General features: G+C 38.0%; 1 protein-coding gene across 1 annotated transcript; it reads right to left on the bottom strand.

Annotated features, from left to right (window-relative positions):
* Window positions 1–235: 235 nt before the first annotated feature.
* Window positions 236–21404, bottom strand: LOC120437301 (CMP-N-acetylneuraminate-beta-galactosamide-alpha-2,3-sialyltransferase 1-like). The gene is made up of 7 exons (XM_039607863.1): window positions 21368–21404; window positions 5627–5781; window positions 3667–3863; window positions 3291–3458; window positions 2903–2948; window positions 1425–1544; window positions 236–760 (listed from the first exon to the last, which is right to left on the bottom strand). The coding sequence occupies exons 2-7, from the start codon at window positions 5672–5674 to the stop codon at window positions 593–595; spliced, it is 747 nt and encodes a 248-aa protein (XP_039463797.1). The 5' UTR covers window positions 5675–5781; window positions 21368–21404; the 3' UTR covers window positions 236–592.
* Between the last annotated feature and the right edge of the window lie 3692 nt (window positions 21405–25096).

Raw genomic sequence — 25096 nt, forward strand, 5'->3', positions numbered from 1 at the left:
ATTCATGCAGGCCCATATGACAGAGAATATGTATCTTCTTTTTGTTTTCATATTTTAATTTATATTTAATTGTGTTGTGGTTTGCAGTATTTTGTGTTGTTTCACTTTAAATTTGTTTAAAAGGAAAGAGCTGAAAATTTAAAGAGTTAAAAGTTGAAATGTGAATAGTTGGTTTTTGTATTATATGATTTATTTATTACATTTTATGTGGAGTGAATAAATAAAATAATATTTACGGTGGCCCCTAAAAACAAAGCACGTACAAACTTCAAAACATGTAAAAACTCCAAAACACGTTAAGACTCCATAGCACGTACAAACCCCGAAGCACATCAGTGTTGAAGTGTTGATCAAAAAATCGGAATTGAGCATTAAGACCTGCAGCGTGAACGTAGCCTAAGACTTGATCGTTGACAACCCTTGCTCTGAATGCAAACCCTAACCCTATATTTTTGGAAAATATGTAAATAGTTTTTGATGTGGTCAGTTAAAATAACTGACAGCCATGACTTGGGAGAAAATAATGCATTTTATATATTCTTATTTAAAACTGATTTGCAACTGATGAAGAGGGAAATGCAAACAGAAAAAATTACCATCCTTTAAAAAAAAAAATTTTCTTCCTCTTGTGTAATTTATCAATCATTTTATATTCTTCTTCTCCAGGATGGCCTCCTGTTTTTAATTTTTTGTTCCGGAGGATTTCAAAGTAATGGCTCCAGTTTCCCTCGCTGTCTGCTCCGAACCCAAAGACATTGACCTGGGGAAACAAGATTTTTTACATTCAAAGTTACGCCTTTAATGTTAAAGTAATGTTACCACTAAATGCATTATTAAAGTAAGTTTTAAATAAATAAATTAGCCCTGTGTGGTCTCCACTCCTCGGTGGAGCTCCTGGGGTGAGTGGTACACGCGACACCTGTTGGCAATTATGTCTTCTAGTAGACAAGTTTATCAAGGACAGGTGGTGCCTCAGTTCTCTGCCAGACTGCCTCCTCAATCATGGTGACAATCAGGCCTTTTCTGTCTGTCCTTACTCACTTACTTGCCTTTTCTTTTCCCCTTGCAGTTATATATCTAGAAGCCTTGTTATGTTGGGAAATTACTTTTGAATGTCTTGAGCATATCTCCAGTAAATCAGCTCCTCTTTGGCACCATTGTGTCAATATCCGGGCGATGTGTGCCCCTGCTAGAATCCAACCAGCAACTCTTTGCTTGCCAAGCCAATGAGTTAGCACACGACCCAAGCAGAGGTGTACTATCAAAGAGTCAAGTAATAATCATAAATACATTTCTGTCCTTGTGAAAGATTTTTTGAAGCTGGCTACTAACAGGTCACGTTCTTGATTTTGCTTGTTAATCGATGTTTCTTGGAGTCTGGCTACCACTACTGTCAGTCAGATACATAATGTATAAATACATACCTCATCACACATCAGTAAGCTGAGAACGACAGTAAGAAAGCCAGTGGATGGATAAGCTCCCTTCCTTCTTAGCCAGACTTCATGAACATATTTCATGAAAGCTGGATGAAGGATCCTCACCTGTTATGAATCAGACACAGCCTTAAATCTGAGTTTTATTTATCATTCCTTTCTGCAATTAATGCACAATAAAATATACTACTCAAAAAAAGTAATGGAAGAGTTTGAAAACAAATCAGATCTCCATGGGGAAAAAACCATGCTGGATATCTATACTGATATATACTGGGTAATGTGTTTGAAATGAAAGGATGTAACATCATTTTATGGAAATGAAAATTATCAAATTCCAGACAGCTGCCATCAAAGACATCCTGAAAATCACAGTGAAAAAATGCGACAGGCTAGTCCATTTTGCCAAAATTTAATTTTAGCAATTCATAAAAGCACTTGATAGTTTGTGTGAACTTGCATTTTTGAATGCATGCCTGCGAATGTCAGGGCACACTCTTAATGATGGTGTTATGGTGTATCTCCTCCCAGAACTGGACCAGGGCATCCCTGAGCTCCTGGACAATCTGAGGTGCAACCTAGCAGCATCGGATGTGAGGAAACAATGTCCCCAAAGTGTTCTATTTGATCAAAGTAAAGCAAGCGGGGTGGCCAGTCAGTGGTATCAGTTCCTTCATCCTCCATATACTGCCTGAATAAACACGCCATATAAGTCCAGGCATTGTTGCAGGTGGAACCCAGAACCCACTGCACCAGCATAGATTCAAATGATAGGTCAAATGATAGGGTTAAATGATTTCATCCATTGGGATGGAATCATTTGACCTATTGTCAGGGTTTTGTTGCCTAGTCATGATATTAATTACAGGCAGAATAACGTTCTCCCTGAATTCTCCAGACCCTTTAACATGTGTCACATAGGCTCAGGGTCTGCTCTTATCTTTGTAAACCACAGAGTGCCAGTGGGCCTGCCAATTCCAGGATTCTGGGAAATGCCAGTTGGACTCCACAGTGCTGGACAGTGAGTACAGGGCACCCTAGAAGACTTCGGGCCCTCAGACCACCCTCAAATCTTTTTGAGGGTCTCTTTCTCATTGTGGGATCATAGAAATTTACACTAGTTCATTTCGAAGGGCCTTCTACACAGCAAGTATGAGCAACTGGGAAAACACTATTACGGCCCAACCAAAAAAAGAGCAAGCAACAAATACTGAACAAAGGAAAAGTTGAGGAAGAGGTGGTTTGCAAAATGCCTCGCACATCTGCAGCAATGGTGGGTAGACTAAGGCAAGTTAATAATACAAGCTACTGTGTATGGGATTTGCCAATTCAGTGTGTAACAAACTAATGGCTAGTGACAAACACTAGCCATTAGTTTATTTTGTAGGCTCCCTGATCTAATGTTAGCTCAAATGCTTACATGTCATTAGAGCACAGTTTTGTTTAGCTAAACTTAAAATACTCACCAAATCCTTGTTAGCTATCTTGTTAGATTTTGGGGCGCCATTTTCCCTGTTGAAAAGAAAATGTATCATGTTTGGCAGAGAACTGATTTTTTAGCAAAATAAATGCTAATAATTATCTAATACTTCTCCTATACTAATAGTTTATTGTCTTGTTCACTGACAAACACTAGCCTTAAGTAGTGAAACTGAACAAAACACTGCAATTTCAATGCCATACACACCATCCAGCATTGAGCTGAGCCCTTTAGGTTTTAACAAAAGTTTTGTTTGTTGTTAAGTTTGCTTGTTCAAACAGATACAACTAGAGTGTACTCTTTCTTACAGTTAGTAAAGACTATGTTGCGAAGCTGTTGAAATCAGAAATTTCAAAGTGTCACATTTGGCCTACCTGGGATTTAAGGCCTTGAGAAGCCACAAAAAGTCAGGTGTTTTGAAGGGAAAAAACAAAAGATTAGTGGTATTGTCCAATCTAGTAGCACTTTCTGGATACATGACATGATGAGTTGTTTTGGTTCCAGCATCTGTTTCATAGCCTTTGGTACGCCCTCGATTGATTCTAAATAGTACAGACGGATACATAATTAGTATACATTCTTATGCATACTATGATAATAATTTAAATCACATTAAACATTATTTACATTCGACTTGACTGTGTGATATCAATTTACATTTTTCTTAAGATTTTGTCTTTGTGTCAACAACATTGTTATAATTAGATGTGTTTTTCTAAAATGCTTATAATGCTGTTAAATAATTAGTACCTTATTACAATATCATGGGCATCTATCAATGGTCCATAATGTGATCCTCTCAAATTTCCAGAATTCCCCACCACAGCGCAGCTCCTGCAGCGATCAGGTCGAGGTTCTTCAATATCTGCAATTAGTGTTATCGTCTCAAACACACTTTGTAGTGTTTTATTGTAGAAAGTGAAGTTTTCTTTTTTCCCCTGTAAGACCTGACAAAGAAGAAGAAAGTTTTGCAGGGTGAGATCACATCTCCATTTCAAAGCTTAAAATCATGCAATAGTGTTAAAGTCATCTAATCAATCAGCCATCTGCCTTATCCAGATAAATTCCTGCTGCTGCTCCTTAGCATTCTAGTCTCCCATTTTTTGCCATTTGAAGTTCAAATAGTTTCCTTTTTTCAACCTATTAAAAATTCCACACAGTGACCTTTACTAAAAAATGTATGGATCTGTTACCTTTTAATTACATTGAGACTGCAGCTTCTCTAGTTACAATGGCAACAATCAAAGTATTTTGGGGGATTTTGAAGTGATTTAAATTCTAGTTTTATTTTATTTAGTCTTTTGGTCTATAGTAATCTTTCTCTGTGCTTTTGAGTTTTGAAATCGTTGCTTCTAGTTCTTATTTCTTAGTTTTGTTAGTTTGCTTTCATGTGCAGTCTGCCCTAGTCTTGCCAGTTTTGTCCCTAGCATCTCTTGTATGAAGTCCTGTCTTTGTGTTTGTTACCCTTTCTGTCTTTGTATCAAGTCTGTGTTTCTCTTCCCATGTTCTGTTACTTCGCTTCTTATTTTGCCAGTCTCTTGTCTTGTCTTGTGTGAATAGATTCTGTTCACCTTTATCCTTTCTCCCTAACTACTTCATGTATGTATTTAAGCCCTCAGTTTTCTTTGGTTCCTGGTCACATTCTCTCAATTGCTATGTGTTTTTGTGTTGGAGTTTTTGTTAATTGGAGTTGCAAATTTTCTTTTAATTGGAGTAATGTATACTTTTATTCTTATTTATTTTATTTTCAGTTTCTGCACTAAAAGATATATTGTATTTGTAATTTTATCTTAAACAACTGCTGTTTTGCTAAAACACCCACATTTTTCTTTTTATAAAAAAAAATACCACTGTAGACAATTAACCGTGTCACATTTAAGTCTTTTAAATCAGCTGCAGTTATATTAATTATAATGTAACTGAGGGTGTAGACCTTTTTTTGTGAGCTCATTAAATCTTTTTTTTTTTTTTCTGGAGATACATGGTCCTCACTCAATAAAGGGATTGTATAGAACATGATGCTCTGGAGATTAAATAGAAAATTAAATATTTAAGTCCAACCTTAAACATCTACAACATTTATGCTGCTCAATATAACATTGATGGTGAAACATTTTCTTTTTTTTGCTGAATAATTACTTTTGAAACTTAAATACTGTAAAATTCACCAATAATGCAGTTCTATGTGTAGTGACGTGTTTTCATAGTGTTATATTGCTACTTTATGTCATTGTCTGTAAATGGTAAGTACATTGATAAAGTATTGAAATAACACACACACACACACACACACACACACACACACACACACACACACACAGATTCTCTCTCTCTCTCTCTCACACACACACACACACACACACACACACACACAGCTTCATGTTGAGTTTGGTCTTTGGTTTTCAATTTATTTTTTACATGTTCATTTTGTAATACATTTACTGTGCCTACTGTATTTTCACTGCAGTGATTTTATGTCGAATTCTTTTTAATCATGTTAAACACTACTTTGAGACATTGCTCACAGCTAAAGAATGTTGAATAAAAATTTGGTGGGGAAAAATGGTTTTTGTGCTTATTTAAGAGCAGTTAACAAGGACCGGTCCATTGTGACAGGGAACACTAAAGGGTTTTAATATGCATAACTTTAAGATGGCCTAAGTAGCCCAAAAAGTTTATTGTGATGTGTAGTTGATTTTTCATTGCTTACCTTCCACCAGTTGAAGTCTTCCTCTGAAGTTTTATGTTTCCGTGACATAAAGGGTTTAGGAGCTTCACTGATAATGTAATTAAACCAAGGATCACTGTCTGTTAGACATTTGAGACAGGCACAAAGTCTTGACTCTTGACGACAGAAGGAAAATCCTGATAAATTCCATAAAAGGATGGAGACCAAAGCAATTGCCGTTATTCTCATTAGTTGTAAAATTTGAAGCCTGGATTTTCTCAGTCTGAAAACCATCTTGGCAGTTTTAATGAAGAACAGGTCAAATCTGTGAATACAATGAATCGTGGACTACTCAAATGAGCAAATACATAAATGTGGAAAATATGACAAGCCTAAAACAAAATGGTAACTGAAATGATCACTCTTCAAGGAAATTATTTACAGTTTGCAGCATCCTGTTGGATTTACGTGGTACATGAATAGATATCATTCACCAGCAACAACCTGCTGCTACATTACTAGTTCATGTAAGTAACAATACCTGTTGCCCACAGTAAGAAAATGCTGAGTTTGACTCTACCGCCAGGTAAGGGCCTTACTGTGTGGAGTTTTCCCCATGTTGGCGTGGGTTCTCTTCACGTACTCAGGCTTACTCCCACAGTCCAAAGACATGCAGTTAGTGGGGTTAGGTTAAATGATGAATTTAAATTGCACATAGGTGTGAAAGTGAGTGCAAATTGTTGCCAGACTCTCTGTGTTAGCCCTAATTGGAGCCTATCCAAGTAAGGCTATCCCCTTGACATTGAGAAGGATAAGTGGAAGAGATTGGATGGATGGATGGATGGCTGGATGGATGGATGGAAGAACAGTAATTGCTGACTGATTAAACAGTACACCATAGCTGGAGGTAATGCATTGTACACTGTAAAAAAAAAAAAAAAAAAAATCCTAAAAAAAGAGTAATGTTCCGGCAGCTGGGGCGCCAAAATAATACCAAAAAATAACAGAAAATAACTTTCTCATGAAAATACGGTTATTTTCAGTAATGACAATACAATTTATTGCCCTGATTTTACATGGGATTTTGCCTTTTTCCAGTGCTTTTAAACATTAAATTAGGAACAATTTATTATGATTATACAATGAAATTACCTATAAACAAGGTCACTGAATGCGGCAATATGGATAATAATACTTAAATGTACAGAAATATACAGTTAACAGTTGGTTTAAATAATAATGGATTGCATTCATATTGCGCTTTTTGAGACCCTCAAAGCACTTTACAATTCCCCTCTGGCCATCACCAATAGGTGGTAGGTGAAGTGTCCTGCCCAAGGACACAATCACCGAGAGTAACCACCAGCAACCTTCTGATTACAAGGTGAACTGCCAACTCTTGAGCCACGATCGCCCTAAATAGCAATGATAATAATAATTATAATTATTTGATGTAAAAAATGTTTATGAGAATCATTTTATATATTTTTCCATAGCATTACATTTCGATTTAACAGTAAAATATTATTATATTAGATATTTTTTTTTTACACTGTAGCTAAACCACACTATAATGTATTAGCTGAATTACATTTTGGGTTAACCCTCTGGCGCGTCAAAATCACACGACCAATTTAAGACGACACAGCTACAAGATGCAGCGAGTCAGAGTCTCCATTCCAACTTGGGTCGAAAGTGCGGACCTCAAACTATATACCAGTTTTTGAATTGTGTCGATAGGCCATGTAAAGCCAGAGTTATGATAAAAAATACACGCAATGTTTTTTTCTGAACAAAACAGCGGTGTTTACAGCGGGAAGAATGGTAAAAACAGCGTTTTCTACAAACAGCGCTAGCAAACACTCTCCGCTTGCGAGTGAAAAAAGAAAAAGAAAAAAACACCCCTTCCCTATTGGTGTTACAGTTTACCATGTCAGCCAATCAAAAAAATGATATGGCAACATGTGACATTTGGTTGTTTAGGGAGAAGGGAAGTTTTAGGAGTGGCACCATGACGGAAAGTGGGCGAAAGAAAGAGAGAGAGAGAGAGCGAGTTTTCATATGTGAGACATTAGTGACGTTTAGCGTGTTTGGAGGCTATAGTTAGTTTGTTGTGTAGTTATTGTTTTGTATTGTGTGTCAGTTATACTGCTGAATTTCATATTTTCTCCAAAAAAAAGCCGTCAAAGGCAGATTCCAGTGTAAACACTGTTCCCACATGGAAAACTGGACTGATGCACCTCCTGCAGTCAGACCTGCAGGGTTTAGGCCTGTGGTGTTCTCCTCTGTCTTATTGTCAGAAGAGAATATTGTATAATATGATCAGCTATATGAAATGTATCTTTTTATCTTATTATTAAGGACATGTCTAAGTGACTTTTCACCTAGTAACTTGTGTGCAGCTACTAACCGCTTCCTGTCTTCAGAGAACAGAGAAGTGAAGACTCAGCTCTATTAGAAGAACATGCAAATGTAGTGAAGGGGAAAAAACCCGCTGCTCTTAATGACGTTGTTACCTTTGTACACACACACACACACACACACAGGAACATCTTGTATAAATAAAGGACGCGGACAGTCAATAGACGCAGATCCTGCGTCTAAAGGGCTGCCCTCGCGAGTAAAAGAAGAACTGCAGTTGTTTGTGTTTTCTGACTCAGACGTCTCAACTGAAGAACGGCAGGGTGATTTAAAGAAATCCCCTGTCATTTAAATTGGTCCTTCAAGCCTAGAGACGGAAACACCAGACACGTTTCTGTGACTCCAATAAGGTCTAACTTCTGCATCCTGACGTCGTGGGTAAACCAGCACCGAAGTCTGTCGACAGCCCTCTCCAGGTAGAGGTGAGAGTCCTGGAACGTTGAATTCGGGTCCAGGCCGGTGGTTTAGTACTGGTCCACGACGTTGGGATCCAGATGACCTGAACAACCAGCAAAAGACGACTGAGGGTGAGAAAACACTGTTGGTTTTAACCCGACGGAAGGGTTTGAAGAAATAAACGCGTGAAATAGGGTTTACGTTCGCCACAAGGAACTGTGTTTAGAGTGGTTTTAGAAGTAGCCGTCAAATACTTCGTGACAAATAAGGTTTAAGTTCGCCACAAGGAACTGTGTTTAGAGTGGTTTTAGAAGTGACCGTGAATTACTTCGTGACAAATTAGCGCGCAAATGTCTATCTGTGTGTACGTATATGTGTTTTGGAAGTAAGTTGATTTTGCAGCACAATAAGTTGCTGAACTACTTCCATTGTTTTTTGTTTTTTATTGTTTTCTTTGCTGAGGCTCATGTACTGGTGACAAAGGAGAACGGTTGAGTTTTATCTCGTAAAACTGATACCGCTTCATTTTTTAGAAATGAAGTAGAAGGCCGTACCAGTAAACCACTCTGAAGTCTAGCGTGCCAGTGACGGCCCAGCAAAATCTTTGAGAATGGAGAATAAACAAGCAAAATTAACACCTGATGAGAAATGTTTAGAAAAACAACAAACCAGAGTAGGACTAATCCAAAAGAAAGACAGAGGAATGCTTAGTGGAACAGCAAGAGGTAGAGGTAGACCTATACACACACCAAAAAGTGGCTTTAACACTGCATGCTGGAGGTGTGGAAAAGAGGGACATTTTGTACGTGACTGTAAGAAACTAAAAAGCAGTTCAGACTAGGAAGGAAATAATAATCCCTCATCAAGTGAAAAATTAGAGATCAAAGTAGAAGTTTAAAATGAGTTGGATACAGACCCAACTGAATATATATATAAATACTCTTAGGAATAAAGTGGAATAAAGAAAAGGTTAAATCAAATTAGAGCTTATCTCTACTATATTCAAACTAATAATAGGAAGCATAGCAACCTGTAAATTGGTATTACCAAATGATACAAAATTGGGTAGACAACCATACCCAGAATGAATAGAATGAATGAAAGCAGATAATTCACACGAAACCATTTTAAATAAAATAGAGAAATGCATAAGGTATATTAAGGCTGTGTCATTGTTCAGCCAAAGAAAGAGTGTGAAAAAGCAGATGTCTCCAGCTTGGGAAGGTGTGAAGCTGCAGGTTCGCACAGACCCGTGATGGATACATAATAAAATATAAACTAATATACTATTGTATATTAATAGTAAAGTAGTAAAGTAGTGTATTGTAATATACTATTGCTGTTATAATAAAGGAAAAACAATACAATGATAACATTAATAATGACATAATATTAATAATAAGAGACACCTCAGTCAGTTATGATGTGAGGTGGATGATTGTTAAAAGTTGTCTGATTCAAGCTTAAGGTTTGCTCAAACTCAGTACAATGATATATGAGATGAAGATAATAAGGAAAATACCTAATCTAATCAAGTGCATAGAGACGCTTGACCTGTTTGTATATAATAAGTATAATATAATAAATAATAAGTCAAGCCCTGAATACAACAGCTAAAGCTGCAGGTTTGAGACAACACAACAGTGCACTGGCTGCTGATTCTATTTTTAGGATGATGAGAGGTTTCAGTTTTTTCTTTCCTTTTTGACTTGCTCTTTCTGATTATGGAAGGCATGTTTAAAATACTCGTATGAAAGTGTATTCTGAGTGATTTTAACCGTGTGAATGCTGTCAGTATTTGATTTGAGTGACTGTGTGATTTGTCTGAGTAAGTGAAAAGGGGGGAGTTTGAAAGAAAAGGCAGTGTGTGAGACGATTACTGAATGACAAAAGAGGTTAGAATGTTTAAAAGTGTGAATGAAATAAAGGTGTATTGTTTTTAGATTAAGATTTAGTAGATTTAAGAGGGTCTGTAGATTATAAATACAAAGAAAAAAAAAAAGAGTTAGATTAGTTTGAAGAAACAGGAAATATGGCTCTGTGTGCCTGCTGTGTGAGAGGACGTGGTGGTTGTGTGTCTGGAACAGGAACTTTGCATGCCCATAAAAGGAACTGAGGGTGTAAAGAAAGAACACAGAGAGATAGATGAGTTACCTCTAGGCACATAAAGCAAATGAAGCCTTTAAGAAAAGAAATGAATATAATACTAATTGTATGCTTTAGTGTGCCAATACAGGTGGGCTTCTCTCAACATTGAACCTTGAGTAACCGGCAGAAAGTATAGAGGAACAATTGGGAAAAACAGGCCACATTTGGCTGAAATTCTACAGCTTCACCTGTCACTTTGTCCCTAAACTGAGAAGAAGTTCAAAGGACAGTTAATCGCCTGATGAAGACCGACAGAACATCGTGGACTTGAATACAGCAGGCAAACGACAGTGCCACTGATCCATTAACACTGATGACGACTGACGACCAGCAGCAGCATGTAAGAGTAATGCAACATGTACTGTGAAAATACAGGCTGGGCAGTTGAACAGTGGGATAAAGAATTGTGAAAGAGCACTGGACATTGAGTGTCATATTTGCCATGCTTGGAGTAATTTTGGAAGAGAAGACTGGAGAAGAAAAGAGAAGGAACAAACTGTGTTTGCTGGAGCTTTGAAGCCCGAACAGGACAATGTGAATGAAAAAGGGACCAGTGTCAGGTGAATGTGGACGAGTAAGACTGCGAGAATATAGGATATAATTGGATTGGAAAAATTGAAGCGGGAACTCATGATTGTTTAGTGATGTCCACCATGTCACGTTTAAAAGAGGTAAACACAAATAGACCACACACATACACAAATTGTTACATGTGAAAGTATTTTTGAAATGAATTAGAAGTGAGATAGTTTGAATTTAGAACTCAGTGATAAGATGCATGAATTAAACCTTATTGAAACAAACACTTGCAAGGAAGAAAGCAGCTTACACTCAATTAATATGAACACAAAGCCTTGGTGCCATAGGCAATTTGTTTTTGTTTTTGTTTGTTTGTTTTGTAAGTTTGGAAAACAAATTTGTGATCATACTTGTGGATCTATGGGCAGAAATCTGTGCCATCAGAAACTGAATTTGAATAAGTTAAATTTGAATTTGAATTACTCGGATTGAATCTGAATTGTAACTTGAATGAAAGCTTTTGAAAACTGAATTTGAATTAGTCTAATTTGAAATTGAATTTATGGTTTGAAACTGCATTTTATCCTTTAAAAATTCAGCTCTCGAATAATTTCAGATTCACTTCTCACCATTCAGTTTCAGTTCTACAATTCAATTTCAGTTCCAAAATTCAGTTTTTGGGACTTACATCCGGTTCGGTTCAAGCGCAGATTAATAGAACTACAGACTGATAGCGTTACTGACGGAATCTACAGCGTCTTGAGCTGAATTAAGACTTCAGAAGTCATTCGTCATGTCGAATGACCAGCGGATAAACTCTCAGGTTGGTAATAAATGTATTACATGTATAAGAACAAGCGTCATGTTAACAAATGATAGCCAGACAACCTTTATGCTTATTGTAGCTGCTAGCTAAAAACGCTAATTTAGCCTAGTTTGCCCTGGATTCAGCTTTGACAAACAAATATGATCGACTGTTTCTAGTAGAATTCCAAAGTTGTCATCTTGTACCCTCTCAGAGCCCTGTATGCTTGCAGAGACCCCTACAGTAAGGAAACATGCAAAACGCTGTCCAAACCTTTTGTATTTTAGCTTTATTTATATCTTACACAGCATCCCAACTCTTTAGCGAACTTAATAACTTTAGCTAAAGTGAATAGTTAGTCTTATTCATTAGTGCAGCGTTACTGGATCACCTCTGTTTGAAGTGATATAATATGATATACAACTATCACTGAAACAGCAAACTTTGTAAATAAACAACACTTCTCATTCTCTAAACGTTTGGCCACAGATGTAAATTACACTATCAGTGCTTGTTCACTCTTGACAATAATTACATTTCTAAATTCTCTTTGTGCATTTACAGGTAAACAATATCTAATATTTTATCTAAATGACTGCTTTGTCTTTGAAAAGGTGAAGAGCCTGAGGCCGGTGACAGTCCAGTTCTACTCTAAGTACATCCTTACAGTGGTTCACAGGACAAGGCGACATTCCTGTCCTGCCAGAAGAGAAGAGAAACTTCAGAGTCTTCATGAAGTTCAACCACACCTGTCATATGGAATATGACAGGGGTCTCAAACTCAGTCCTCGAAGGCCGTGTCATGCAACTTTTCCATGCGCCCTCGAGGACTGGAGTTTGAGACCCCTGCCATATGGTGTTCATGCAGTTTTCTACCCCACAGTTACAGCATGTCTGACTGCCTGTTCAGCATATGCAAAAATATATGAGTTTAAGCATGTGATGACTAAGGCCTTCCATTATGGTGTTTGTCATCACATGTCACAGACATCTGGATGATCATTTGGAATAAACAAAAAAACAAAAACTTGTTACTTCATCTTTTATCTTTATTATTATTATTATTGTTCTTATTTTACATTTTTCATTGTTAGGCATTGGGTTTATTTGTAGTAGTCCTTTCCAGCTTCTTTCCCTCTTCCATGTTACTGTGTCAGCTTGTCAGCATCTATTTGGGGTTGGGAGTGGAACAGGAAGTAAGGAACAGAAAGTGCCATTTAAACCAGGAGAGGTTCTTATATTTCAGAAGAAGGGATTAATTCAAAAGAAATGACCTCAATGCCATATTTTATTTAGGAACCCTAGAGAGCACTTTGCAAAATAACACATTCTTATAATTTCACCCTCAGATGAGCCAAGCTACGACTGTCAGGGAAGGTGATGTAGGTACAGAGCATGTGAGAGTGGTTAAGTTAATGTCTCTTGTCTAGATGAAGGCACAGGAGGGATCAATGGCACGGCGTGAGAGATTCAGTATCTTCAGTCTTCAGTGGACACTCCATTTCTGGCACAAAACACCTGTAAAAGATGGTCGATTTAGGAGGTGACCCGACAACTTCAGCCTGTCAAACATAGCAATGGAGCAGTATGTTTTAAAAAAAAAAATCTAATTAAGCATGCACTCAGTACCCTAAGAATTATTATGATAGTTAAACACAGTGATAGTTGTATATCATATTATATCACTTCAAACAGAGGTGATCCAGTAACGCTGCACTAATGAATAAGACTAACTATTCACTTTAGCTAAAGTTATTAAGTTCGCTAAAGAGTTGGGATGCTGTGTAAGACATAAATAAAGCTAAAATACAAAGGTTTGGACAGCGTTTTGCATGTTTCCTTACTGTAGGGGTCTCTGCAAGCATACAGGGCTCTGAGAGGGTACAAGATGACAACTTTGGAATTCTACTAGAAACAGTCGATCATATTTGTTTGTCAAAGCTGAATCCAGGGCAAACTAGGCTAAATTAGCGTTTTTAGCTAGCAGCTACAATAAGCATAAAGGTTGTACGGCTATCATTTGTTAACATGACGCTTGTTCTTATACATGTAATACATTTATTACCAACCTGAGAGTTTATCCGCTGGTCATTCGACATGACGAATGACTTCTGAAGTCTTAATTCAGCTCAAGACGCTGTAGATTCCGTCAGTAACGCTATCAGTCTGTAGTTCTATTAATCTGCGCTTGAACCGGAACCGGATGTAAGTCCCAAAAAACTGAATTTTGGAACTGAAATTGAATTGTAGAACTGAAACTGAATGGTGAGAAGTGAATCTGAAATTATTCGAGAGCTGAATTTTTAAAGGATAAAATGCAGTTTCAAACCATAAATTCAATTTCAAATTAGACTAATTCAAATTCAGTTTTCAAAAGCTTTCATTCAAGTTACAATTCAGATTCAATCCGAGTAATTCAAATTCAAATTTAACTTATTCAAATTCAGTTTCTGATGGCACAGATTTCTGCCCATATGGATCACAGTGACATATAATGATTAGGCACATGATTTAACAATGGCGAGTTTTAGAGCTGTAAGCAAGTTTTTCCTTAACTTAAAAGTTTGAAATATGTAAGATGTATGAATTCTTTGAGAAATAGGAATTGCCTAAAATGCCCTAAGTCAAAATGTAGTGTTGCATCTACAAAGAAGAAAGCAGAAGAAGCATTCAGTAACTTGAAACTGGCATTACAGACAAATACAGTTTTGGCTTTGCCTGATTATGATAAGCCTTTCTACTTACACGTAGATGGACGTGCAGGCCTGTGCAGCCGCAGCAGAAGCAGTAAGAAAGTCAGCTGACATTGCTTTAGGGCACAATTTAATCATCAGAATACCCAAAATAATATGATTTGATGACTTGTGAAGGTAAACCGATATTCCCCAAGTCCCTGTGCAGAACAGTAGCATTAGTGACACATGGGGTGACCCATGTGTCCTCAGGGGGGATAGTCCAGGTCCTTAATACACACTTTTATACTCTAGTGATTATAGATTTATCCAGTGTAAAAGCAGATGCAATCTCAGCTGTAAAAAGTGAACCTTTAGAAAAATCCGTCAGAGAAACAACTCTGGCAGAATGGATGGCAAAACTACTAGAAAATAAGGATATTGTTTTGAACAATAAACTGCCGTAAGACTCTCCAGTCTCTTGCAGGTTGACACCAAGTGTTATTGACGACACCCACAGCCTGTAAAATTGCAGAGAGACCCTCCTGGATACATCAGAGCCACTGCAAAAGGGTTGAGGTCCCGGAAGCCCCATCACTAAGGAGGAAGCACATTAGGAAGGCCTCACCTACGCTTTGGTTGCTTCGGGGGTGAGGGGGTAGTGCGATTGGGCCCCGTTGGGTAAGCCTGCACTCCACTCTCTATCCGATCAACTTTAGGGCAGCCAGGTGCAGGTGTGATGGACCAATGTGCAACAATGTGAAGGGAAGCCTCCTGGTTACCTTGACTACAAAAGCTCACCCTTACATCCATCCTTGGATGAAAAATGCCTGATACAGACCACAGAGAAAGACTGTTATGTTTGCTCGCACATGCCGAGCATATTAACACAACCATATATGGGAAACACCCTGGAACAAGTGCACCAAATCTGATCTAATGACTTTTGTAAGGTGCACAACATCATCAACATCCTGATCCAGGAAGAAGCCCTGAACTTTAACAAGTTTTAAAGAGACTGTTGATCATCATTGAATTTTTCTTGATTTTATTTTGCTTTTCTTTACTTATGTTATTCTTTGTTTGAAGCTGTAATTTCACAGATGATAAGTTTGTCATTCACAGCATACACAGATGTACCAAAACCAGTGAAGACTTCTTTTCCTATTTGTCAGATGAAGATGAAGTGTAACTAATGATGTGGTAACTGAAAGCGTGAGAAACAAGTAGTTACTCACTGATGAATTGTACATTTCATTTCGTGATCAACAGGAGGGAATGTCAGAAGAGAATACTGTATAATATGATCAGCTATATGAAATGTATCTTTTTATCTTATTATTAAGGACATGTCTAAGTGACTTTTCACCTAGTAACTTGTGTGCAGCTACTAACCGCTTCCTGTCTTCAGAGAACAGAGAAGTGAAGACTCAGCTCTATTAGAAGAACATGCAAATGTAGTGAAGGGGAAAAAACCCGCTGCTCTTAATGACGTTGTTACCTTTGTACACACACACACACACACACACACACACACACACAGGAACATCTTGTATAAATAAAGGACGCGGACAGTCAATAGACGCAGATCCTGCGTCTAAAGGGCTGCCCTCGCGAGTAAAAGAAGAACTGCAGTTGTTTGTGTTTTCTGACTCAGACGTCTCAACTGAAGAACGGCAGGGTGATTTAAAGAAATCCCCTGTCACTTATACTGAACACAAACTACATTTTTTGGACTGGCACAAATAATTTGTGTGCCTTCTTATTTGATGCAGCACACCTGATTGTTCTGTAAATAGTTTTAAATGGTTATATAAAAAACGCCTGAGGCCTTGGCTGCATTTTTAGGTAAATAGTACCATATAACTTTATTGTTTGCAAAACTTGTGCATAATTTTTAGAAATGTCCAATTTCTATTTGCATTTCAAGTTATGAAAATGATTCGTTAAACATGTTTGTGGGTTTTACAGTAAAAAATATAACTTTTTTCTACTCGGATTTTGAATTTTTTGTCTGAATTTAGATCAACTGTGCTAATATAGTATACCAAAATGAAAACATAACTCAAATTTCAGATATTTGAGGTTGTGCTGAAAATAATGATACCAAACAAGGCAAGAAAAACATATTTTAAAGGTAAAATATAGAAGTAAAATCAAAAGTAGTCAAAAACGGCCAATTATACCCTGGACCCCAGAGGGTTAATCTAATTATACTAAATAGGTTTAAAGCTTTAAATGAAGTGTCCCTGAATTGCCTTTCCCTCCTGTTACTCTTGTGGAAATCTTTCTAAACAGGTCCCCTCATTAGTCCTCCAGTTCATGTCTTAGAGTAAGTTAGAAAGTTTTTGGAGGAGAAATAATCTTTAAAGAGTTAATATGACATTTTATTAACTTTTTTAACTTTTTCATTTATTTAATAAAATATCAATATTTGTTCTTCCTGCATCAATAGCATAGCATAATAACATGGTGTAGGGTGAATTAAAGACGATTCAGACATGCGGTTGAAGAGGCAGTATATTATATTATAAGAGCAGTATAAGGATTTATTTTAGTTGAAAGACTGTGCTAGCCACCATGAAATCGAATAAAAATTATATGTTCTAGTTGGTTTAGTGTATGCTGGGTCCAGGTTTATTGATGTTATGTCAACCCTAATTCTCCATTATTCCTCTATGTGTGTGTGTGTGTGTGTGTGTGTGTGTGTGTGTGTGTGTGTGTGTGTTTAATATTTCAATATTTTAATATGAATTTAACATAAAACTTTTTATATATATCTTTTTGGTAAATCAAAAATAATGAACTGACAAAACTGAATTATTACATTTTCATAAAAAGTCCTTTTTAAACTAAAAGACATCAATTGAAATAACATTGTGCTTCAAAATAAACTGTGCTTTTATTTTATTAAGCTTAATACTTGAATACAGAGCACTAACCCCACGTTTTGCCTCCTGTAAAGCATTATGGTCAAATAACATTATATACTAGACAGCAGTAGATAGCTCATTTGAAAACTAAAATACTTCTATCAGCCAGTACCTATCACAAGCTATTACAATGTTGTGAAAATCTTATTTTCTGATTTTATTTTATTTTAACTATAGTGTTATAAAAAGAACAACAGAAGAACATCTGCTTAAGATGCAATTTTTGAGGGGAATTGTCCTTGTGTTGGCCTTATCTCAGTATCATTCGCCAGCTTACAATTAAAAACATGGTTATGGACCATCATGATGTTAAAGGGACTCACACACCTGTCCCTGATGAATGTCCTTGCAGACATTTTGAATACTCTGGACATTAGTGTCCCTCGCAAGGAACTTTATCCCCCTAATTTTTTGAGTGCCAAGTCACATTTGGAGTGTTATATTGGTGCACTGAGGAGAAGGTAAGGCTTATCATTTGCAATTATTCAGATTTATTATTGTTTTCAATCTGGGTGTCATTTTGGACTCCACACTTCCATTCCATGTCCGTGTCAAATTTGTCACCAAAAAAGGTTATTTACACTAAATAAACATCTCTCAATTTCAGCCATGATTCTCACCCGCATCCATGCCTTTGTCAATCCTCGGCTAGATTGCTGCAGTGAAGTCCTGTTTGTGATTTCCATCAAAGCATCACAGGATCCAGCATGTTCAGAACTCATCCATCAGGTTTCTAACAGGCAAGAGTCTCCTGGAATGCATCACCCCCCAAAAAAATTTCCAGTGGCTCCCGGTCAAGTCACACATTACTTACAAAATTCATCTTCTGACTTATAAATCCCTCAATGCCTGGCCCCTCAGTAACTCTCTGACCTGGTGCACCCACACACAGTCTCGGATGCTATGATCCTCAGCCATCAGTCTGCTTTTTGTCCCTTGCACCACCTCTATAACTCTGGGGTGGCCGCCAGCAGGGCTGGACTGGGTTAAAGAATCAGCCCGGACATTTTGACTAGAGACCGGCCCACCAGGTATTAGTCAAGTCAAGTCAAGTCATCTTTATTTATATAGCACATTTAAAGGACATCATGTGTCGGCCAAAGTGCTGAACAGGGAATAATATAATGAAAGAATTAAAATAGAAAGAAAACATTCTTTGTATTTTAATAGAAAGAATGTTTAGGAAAACCCTTTGAATGAAAACAAATGCTGCTGTGACACTGATGAACACTGTCTTGTTGGTATATATATGATTTCTATACATTTTACATCAGCTAATGACTTTGGTTGTTAGATTCCGATAATTATTTAATAAAAGCTAGACATTTTAAATAAGAATAAGAAAGAAAAGTATTTATTTGTGCCCCCCTTTCCCTGTTAATGCCCTACCTGGCCCCCTGGCAAAACTTTGCTAGACCCACCCCTGCACAGTCACCAGCTGTCAGCTACTTAGAAAAGCATCCTGGTGTTATTTGTCTCTCAGAGACAGCTCATAACTTCCCTTCAACTCATTCATGATGATTCAGTAAGGACATCTCCTGGTTTCATCTTCATGTTTCCCTCTCACCACATATCCAAACCGACATCATGACCAGCAGCTTTACAGCTGTGGCTCCAGCAAACATCAGCTGATACTAGAAATCAATGTGCTGCTGCTGTGCAAAGTGGGTGATAAACGAGCAAGAGAGATGGGACTTGTGTCAGAAATGCCGATCAGCTGATCATTGATCAGTTTCATGATTGAAGTAGCAAAAGGAGAGGAAGGGGGGAGAATGAGAGAAGACGAGGCAGCTGACAGTGTAAGGATGCAGAATAACTCCAGCTTTGTGTCTTTTTCCATTCTAGCTGAAGTATGGGACAAACCATGTTCCTTTTCAGCTCAATATGAAATGTGTACTATTTCGACTGTTGGCAACTCTACTAACTAACCTTATGAATAAAATAAAGTTCACTATCAGTAACATTAGAGCACCGTCATGTGCTAGAACACAGTACGAGTTATTGCAACTGACTGTAAAAAGTCAGCACAACGAAAATAAACTACACCTAAACTTGGTTTAGATCTGACCCAGATAGACTGCAGGTCATAACTTCTTACCTGAAGTCCAATTCACCTGACACTTGGACCTCCTCGTCTCTTCTCCTCCTGCCTCCCCTTTCCCTGATCCACCTGCCGGCCTCTGTGGAAGCTCCGCCATATAGCCACCGCCAAACAAATGAGTTATTTTTACACATTGGCCACACCTTTCATTGTTTAAAGCCTTACAAAAAAAAAACAAAAACACATCAGCCCATAAAAACGAAAAATCACCATCTGGAACTTTCTTCCATATGAGCTTTACAATGCCCCATAACTGGAGTCCTTCAAAAAACTCCTCAAAATTCACCTCTTCAATATAGCTGTCAACTTCTAGCCTTGTTTTGGTTATTTATATATTTATACTCTTTTATAAAGCATCCTTGGGTTTTTTGAAAGGTGCTATACAAATCTATGTTATTATTATTATTATTATCATCATTATTATTATTATTATTATTATTATTGTCATCATTATTATTATTATGAGCTGCTTTCAAGCGTTTTAGCATTATAAATAAACAATAATTCCACAATGCTACCTCTCCTGCAAATGGGTGCATGAGTATGTTGTATGCTGTGTAAATTGTACGCTGTTGGGCCAGGTAAAATATTATCCATATTTAGATAGGTTCTGGTCTGCTATGTGAAAAATGTTTATCATTTATGTTGACTGTCTCAAGAAAGCTCATTGTTGCAACACTGGCATAATTTTTAAAGGTTTCTCACTTGTGTGTGCCTTGCCTGTGTGCCATTTTGTCTTTTGTTGCATCTGTGTTAAAATATTTTCTCTATGATGCTATATTTTTCTTAGTGGTGCAGACCAGTTGTGTTTTATCTTTTATGCCTATTTGCTATGTGCAGCGCATATACTTCAAAATGACAGCAATTACTCCACCAGGACATTTCTGACTTAGCTCTGAAATTACCTACTGAAACTAATAAAATCTCAACACACCCATCCACCCTAAAGTAGGTAAGAGTTGGACGTGACTGCCTGAACAAGCCTGTTCTCTATTGTTTTATAGTGATTTAATCAGTCATTCCAACTGATCTTAACATCATGACGTGTGAGGGTTGAGTGTTGTTTTTGGCGCTGCATAAATAAAATTAACTGCAGTGAATTAATTATGAAAGAATTTACATTTTGTTCAGTTACCGATGTAATGAGATCAAGAAATGGAAAGATCATCACTCAATTATATAAAGTCACTAAATAAATGTCCATTTTACTTCAGAAAATACATTTATCACAAGAAACATCACATGGCCTGAGACTTTTTTGCTTTGTAATGTTTGGTATTTATTTTCAGTTAGACTTAAAATTATAGCTTTAAATAATTTCCCTTTTAATATAATGTCCATATTAAAGTCTCTTTTAAACATGTTCCTACTTGGAACTTAACTCTGCTTCTATTCCAGTAACACTTGCACTGCAATTAACCAGTGGGGTACCTGGAGAGAACCCACGCAGTAACAGGGAAAACATGCAAACTCCACACGGAAAAGCCCTTAGCCAAGTCATGGAGTCAAACTCAGGAACTCATTCTTTCTGTGAGGCAACAGTGTTAACCACTGCTCCACTGTGCTGCCCCCCAATAGAAATCAATAACACAAAAACACATTAAGCCATCTCTCAAAATCAAAATACATGGCACCCTGTGTCTTTGTTATTTTTACTTGTTCTACATTTGAGACAAAGTAAAAATAATAACGAAATAATAATAATAATAACATTTCAACTTTATCATATTAGCACAAATACGGGTTTTATGTCCTTATAAATGTGTTAAGATCAGAAAACACACTAACCTGTTTCAATAAAAGAAACTGGGGACAGTAGATGTGATCGGTCTGCAGGCTCTTTCTTGTCTGACGTAACGGTAGACTTGCAGCAGCCTACTACACTTAGAACTGGTTCCTCCTTGTGGCAAAGCGTGCAATTACTTGCAGATGCTGAAAGTGCAGGAGATGAATTACAAAACGAGCATCTTACTTTACCATAATGCATTCTGACCCTGTTGATTTATGCACGCCATATAAAGTACAACAACCTGTGAAATACTACAATACACAGGTTGGAATTGCACATACGGGAACAGATTTCCTGACGTGGATGCTTAATACCGTTTGTTGATATTGGAAAGCTGCAGGATTTATTAAAGAGGAACACTGTCTATTTTATGACTGAAATATGTGAATGATATATTTATATATTTTTACCTAACAGCTGTGAGCACAGTGTCAAATCTTTAACTATGTACAAAAAAATATTCAGTCAGTCCTCACACCGAGTGTTTAGAACCAAGCCACACCTTTTTTATGCTCCACACACACTGTGATACCGTTTACATGGGTCTGTAGTGTTGTACACACTATGGTGCTTTAAACTTTACATCTTATGTATTTAAATTAAATTTATTTAACTGAAATTCTCCCAGAAAGATTTTGACTGACTGTTTGTTTTTGCTATTTATTTACAAACAAACAAACAGAAACAGACATTAAAAAGTAAATGTATGAATGTATTTTCCGACATAAAAAGGAAATTCTTTGGTGACTTTCTATAAATGAAGGATGTTCCCTTTACTGCTTCATTATTCCAGCCGTAAGTTTTCCTTTCTGACTGCAAATTTTGGGGACGAGAATTTAAATGTTCAGATTGCAAAAGTCATTGTAAAACACTCCAGTACTTAAAGTAAAAAATGATATTTTTCATTGTGGCCGCGATAGTTTTTGATGGGTGCTGTAAAAGATATACCAGAAATGCCGCGGGTGAGTCGTTGCCATTTTATCTTGATCTGATGGTAATTATTGTTTTTCTCATAAAAAATATAAAATGAAATAAAATTCAATCATTTACCTGCACGGAATGGTTTAACGTTTGGGGGATAATTTGATAGCTGACAGTTCATGGGCATTCATGGGCAGTTCATGTAGTTTCAGAACACAGAAGAAAAAAGTCGGTCTCATGGCAGTTGGTGCAATAGCCATGAAACATAGTTTCGTGTTTATGAACACGGTGAAAAGGACACGTCAGCTCATACAATGTTAAACAAAACAGGGAAGACTCAGCCAGTGCTTTCACTTTCATATTAGTGTTTCTGAAAAATTCATTGGTGGAATTAAGGTTAATCACAGACCGACTTCATTTGTGCAATAATATTTTAATATTAGTAGTATTAATATTTTTAAACCCCTGTAGAGTTATACTGGTAAAGACACAATAAGTTAATACTATGAATATAATTTGGATTCAAGAGAATGTGTGCTCAGATAAAGACCCCTAGATCATAGTGTGAAATATGTCACTATAAAAAAGTTTCTAATTAATCCAGGTACACAAAACAAAACACTGAGTTCCAACAGGAAGAAGAAGTGATATGGTACTGCAGTGAGAGCCAAGTCAGGTAATCTCAGTCCAAGAGGGCCGGTGTCATTGCAGGTTTTAGATGTGTCCTCGAACCAACACAGCCGATTTAAATGGCTAAATTAGCTCCTCAACATGTCCTGAAGTTCTCCAGAGGCCTGGTGACGAACTAATCATGTGATTCAAGTGTGTTGACCCAAGGTGAGATCTGAAACCTGCAGGGACACCAGCCCTCGTGGACTGAGATTGCCCACCCCTGCTCTAAACCATTTCTTAATTATGCTGCAATAGGCTTAAATAGCTAGGGGGCTTCTCATGATACACTGGGTATTTCTTCCTTCATCTCATTTTACTGTCTGTCTTAGTACACCACTACTGTATTAATTTATTATTAGTTATTAAATAATAATAATAACAATGCATTGGATTTTTATAGCGCTTTTCAAGGCACCCAAAGCGCTTTACAATGACATTATTCATTCACGCTCACATTCACACACTGGTGGAGGCAAGCTACGGTTGTAGCCACAGCTGCCCTGGGGCAGACTGACAGAAGCGAGGCTGCCATATCGCGCCATCGGCCCCTCTGGCCAACACCAGTAGGCGGTAGGGTAAAGTGTCTTGCCCAAGGACACAACGACCAGGACAGAGAGGCCGGGGATCGAACCGGCGACCTTCCGGTTACAGGTGCCCTTCCCAACCCCCTGTGCCACGGTCGCCCCACAATAATGTTGCTATCTCTCTCTCTCTCTCCCATATTTTGCATTTTGTCAGGAATCGTTCTGCTCTCCTCTCTCCTCCCTTCACCCACAATCTGGTTGGAGCAAATGGTTGCCCCTCCCTGAGCCTGGTTCTGCCGGAGGTTTCTTCCAGTTAACACGTAGTTTTCTATGGAACGCCAGGACTGGAATTAATTAAATTCCTTTTGGCTCTCAGCGAAGGCGGTCGCATTTTTCTCCTCTCCTCTCCTTTCCCTTATCTTCCCTGCTTAGCTTCTTATGTCCTTGTCTAGTCTCGTGTTTTTTTTGTATTACTTTCCCTGGAACACTCTCTCACATTCTGTGTCTAAAACCTAAAAGAGAATTATGGATTTGATCAACTGGTCTCTGAATGCTATTGACACCCTTTTCTCAACGAGAAGTCTGGGCTCGGGAGAGCCCGAGTGCCCTGGAGGGACTTTCCCTGCCGGATACACGATGGATGGGTGGCAGAAATGGAGGATCGTGTGCCTGGCAGGACTGTCGATCGAGGACGCTGAAGATATCTACCTATTCGGAACCATGATAACAGGGTTCTTGCTGATCGGAGCTGGCCTGGCCCTGGCTTATCGGAGAATTAAGAAAGCGGAACTGGTTGTTCAAACTCCCACAAGGCTGCCCACTGGGATTGAATCGATGGGATGAGGTGCGGCTTCTCAGAAAGGGCTCACGGAAGGCAGCAGGGTTAAGAGCTTGGAGGCGCTTGCGGGTGCAGTGAATACTCAGAATAACATCTCTGAGCGGATAATTGGGATACATCAGGGAAGAATCCGCTCAGAACAACACCTATGGGCGGAAGCTGGAATACATCATGGATCAGTTGGCTGTGGTCGTGAGGTCTCAGAATCTGCTCTGTGAGCATAAGAGTGACAAGACCACGGAATTGAAGGTAAATAACATCATGGAGAAGCTGGCAGCTATCCAACGGGAGATTGAGAGACCAGTGTCGGAGTGTTAAAAACAGCTTGAAATTCTCATGAGTTGTTTGTAAAAGAAAAATCACCATCATAATGCGGCTACCCCTTTGGCACCAGCTGTGGGCTCAAGGCTGGAGCTGAACAAAAACTCCCTGATAACGACTGTGTTGAGTCTGTTCCTTCCCATTCCATGTAAGGCCACCTGGGTTGGCTGGAAGACTGTTTACTTAGCCTGGCAGGGCGAAGGACACTGTCTCAGCTGAACTCTGGACACACACACACACACACACACAGACATATACACATGCAGATATACACTCATCCTCCCCTCCCCCTCCAAACGCCTTCGACGCTTATTCCCTTCCGATGCTGACGGTGGATCATGGAGACTAGCGCATAGGCTGCAGGCCTGGATGTACTGTCTACATTGGCTGTCTCTTACCCTTTACCCACCCCTGTTGCTTGTCATGTGTTTCTTTGGTGTATTAAGAGTTTT

This window comes from Oreochromis aureus, unplaced genomic scaffold, assembly GCF_013358895.1.
Source record: "Oreochromis aureus strain Israel breed Guangdong unplaced genomic scaffold, ZZ_aureus HiC_scaffold_63, whole genome shotgun sequence".
Taxonomy (NCBI): domain Eukaryota; kingdom Metazoa; phylum Chordata; class Actinopteri; order Cichliformes; family Cichlidae; genus Oreochromis; species Oreochromis aureus.

Coding starts and splice junctions, on each gene's coding strand:
- LOC120437301 (XM_039607863.1), bottom strand. CDS start 5,674: ATGTCACGGAAACATAAAACTTCAGAGGAAGACTTCAACTGGTGGAAG. Junction 3,459..3,666: donor GCCCATGATATTGTAATAAG/GTACTAATTATT, acceptor TGTACTATTTAG/AATCAATCGAGGGCGTACCA. Junction 1,545..2,902: donor AGATAGCTAACAAGGATTTG/GTGAGTATTTTA, acceptor GATTCATAACAG/GTGAGGATCCTTCATCCAGC.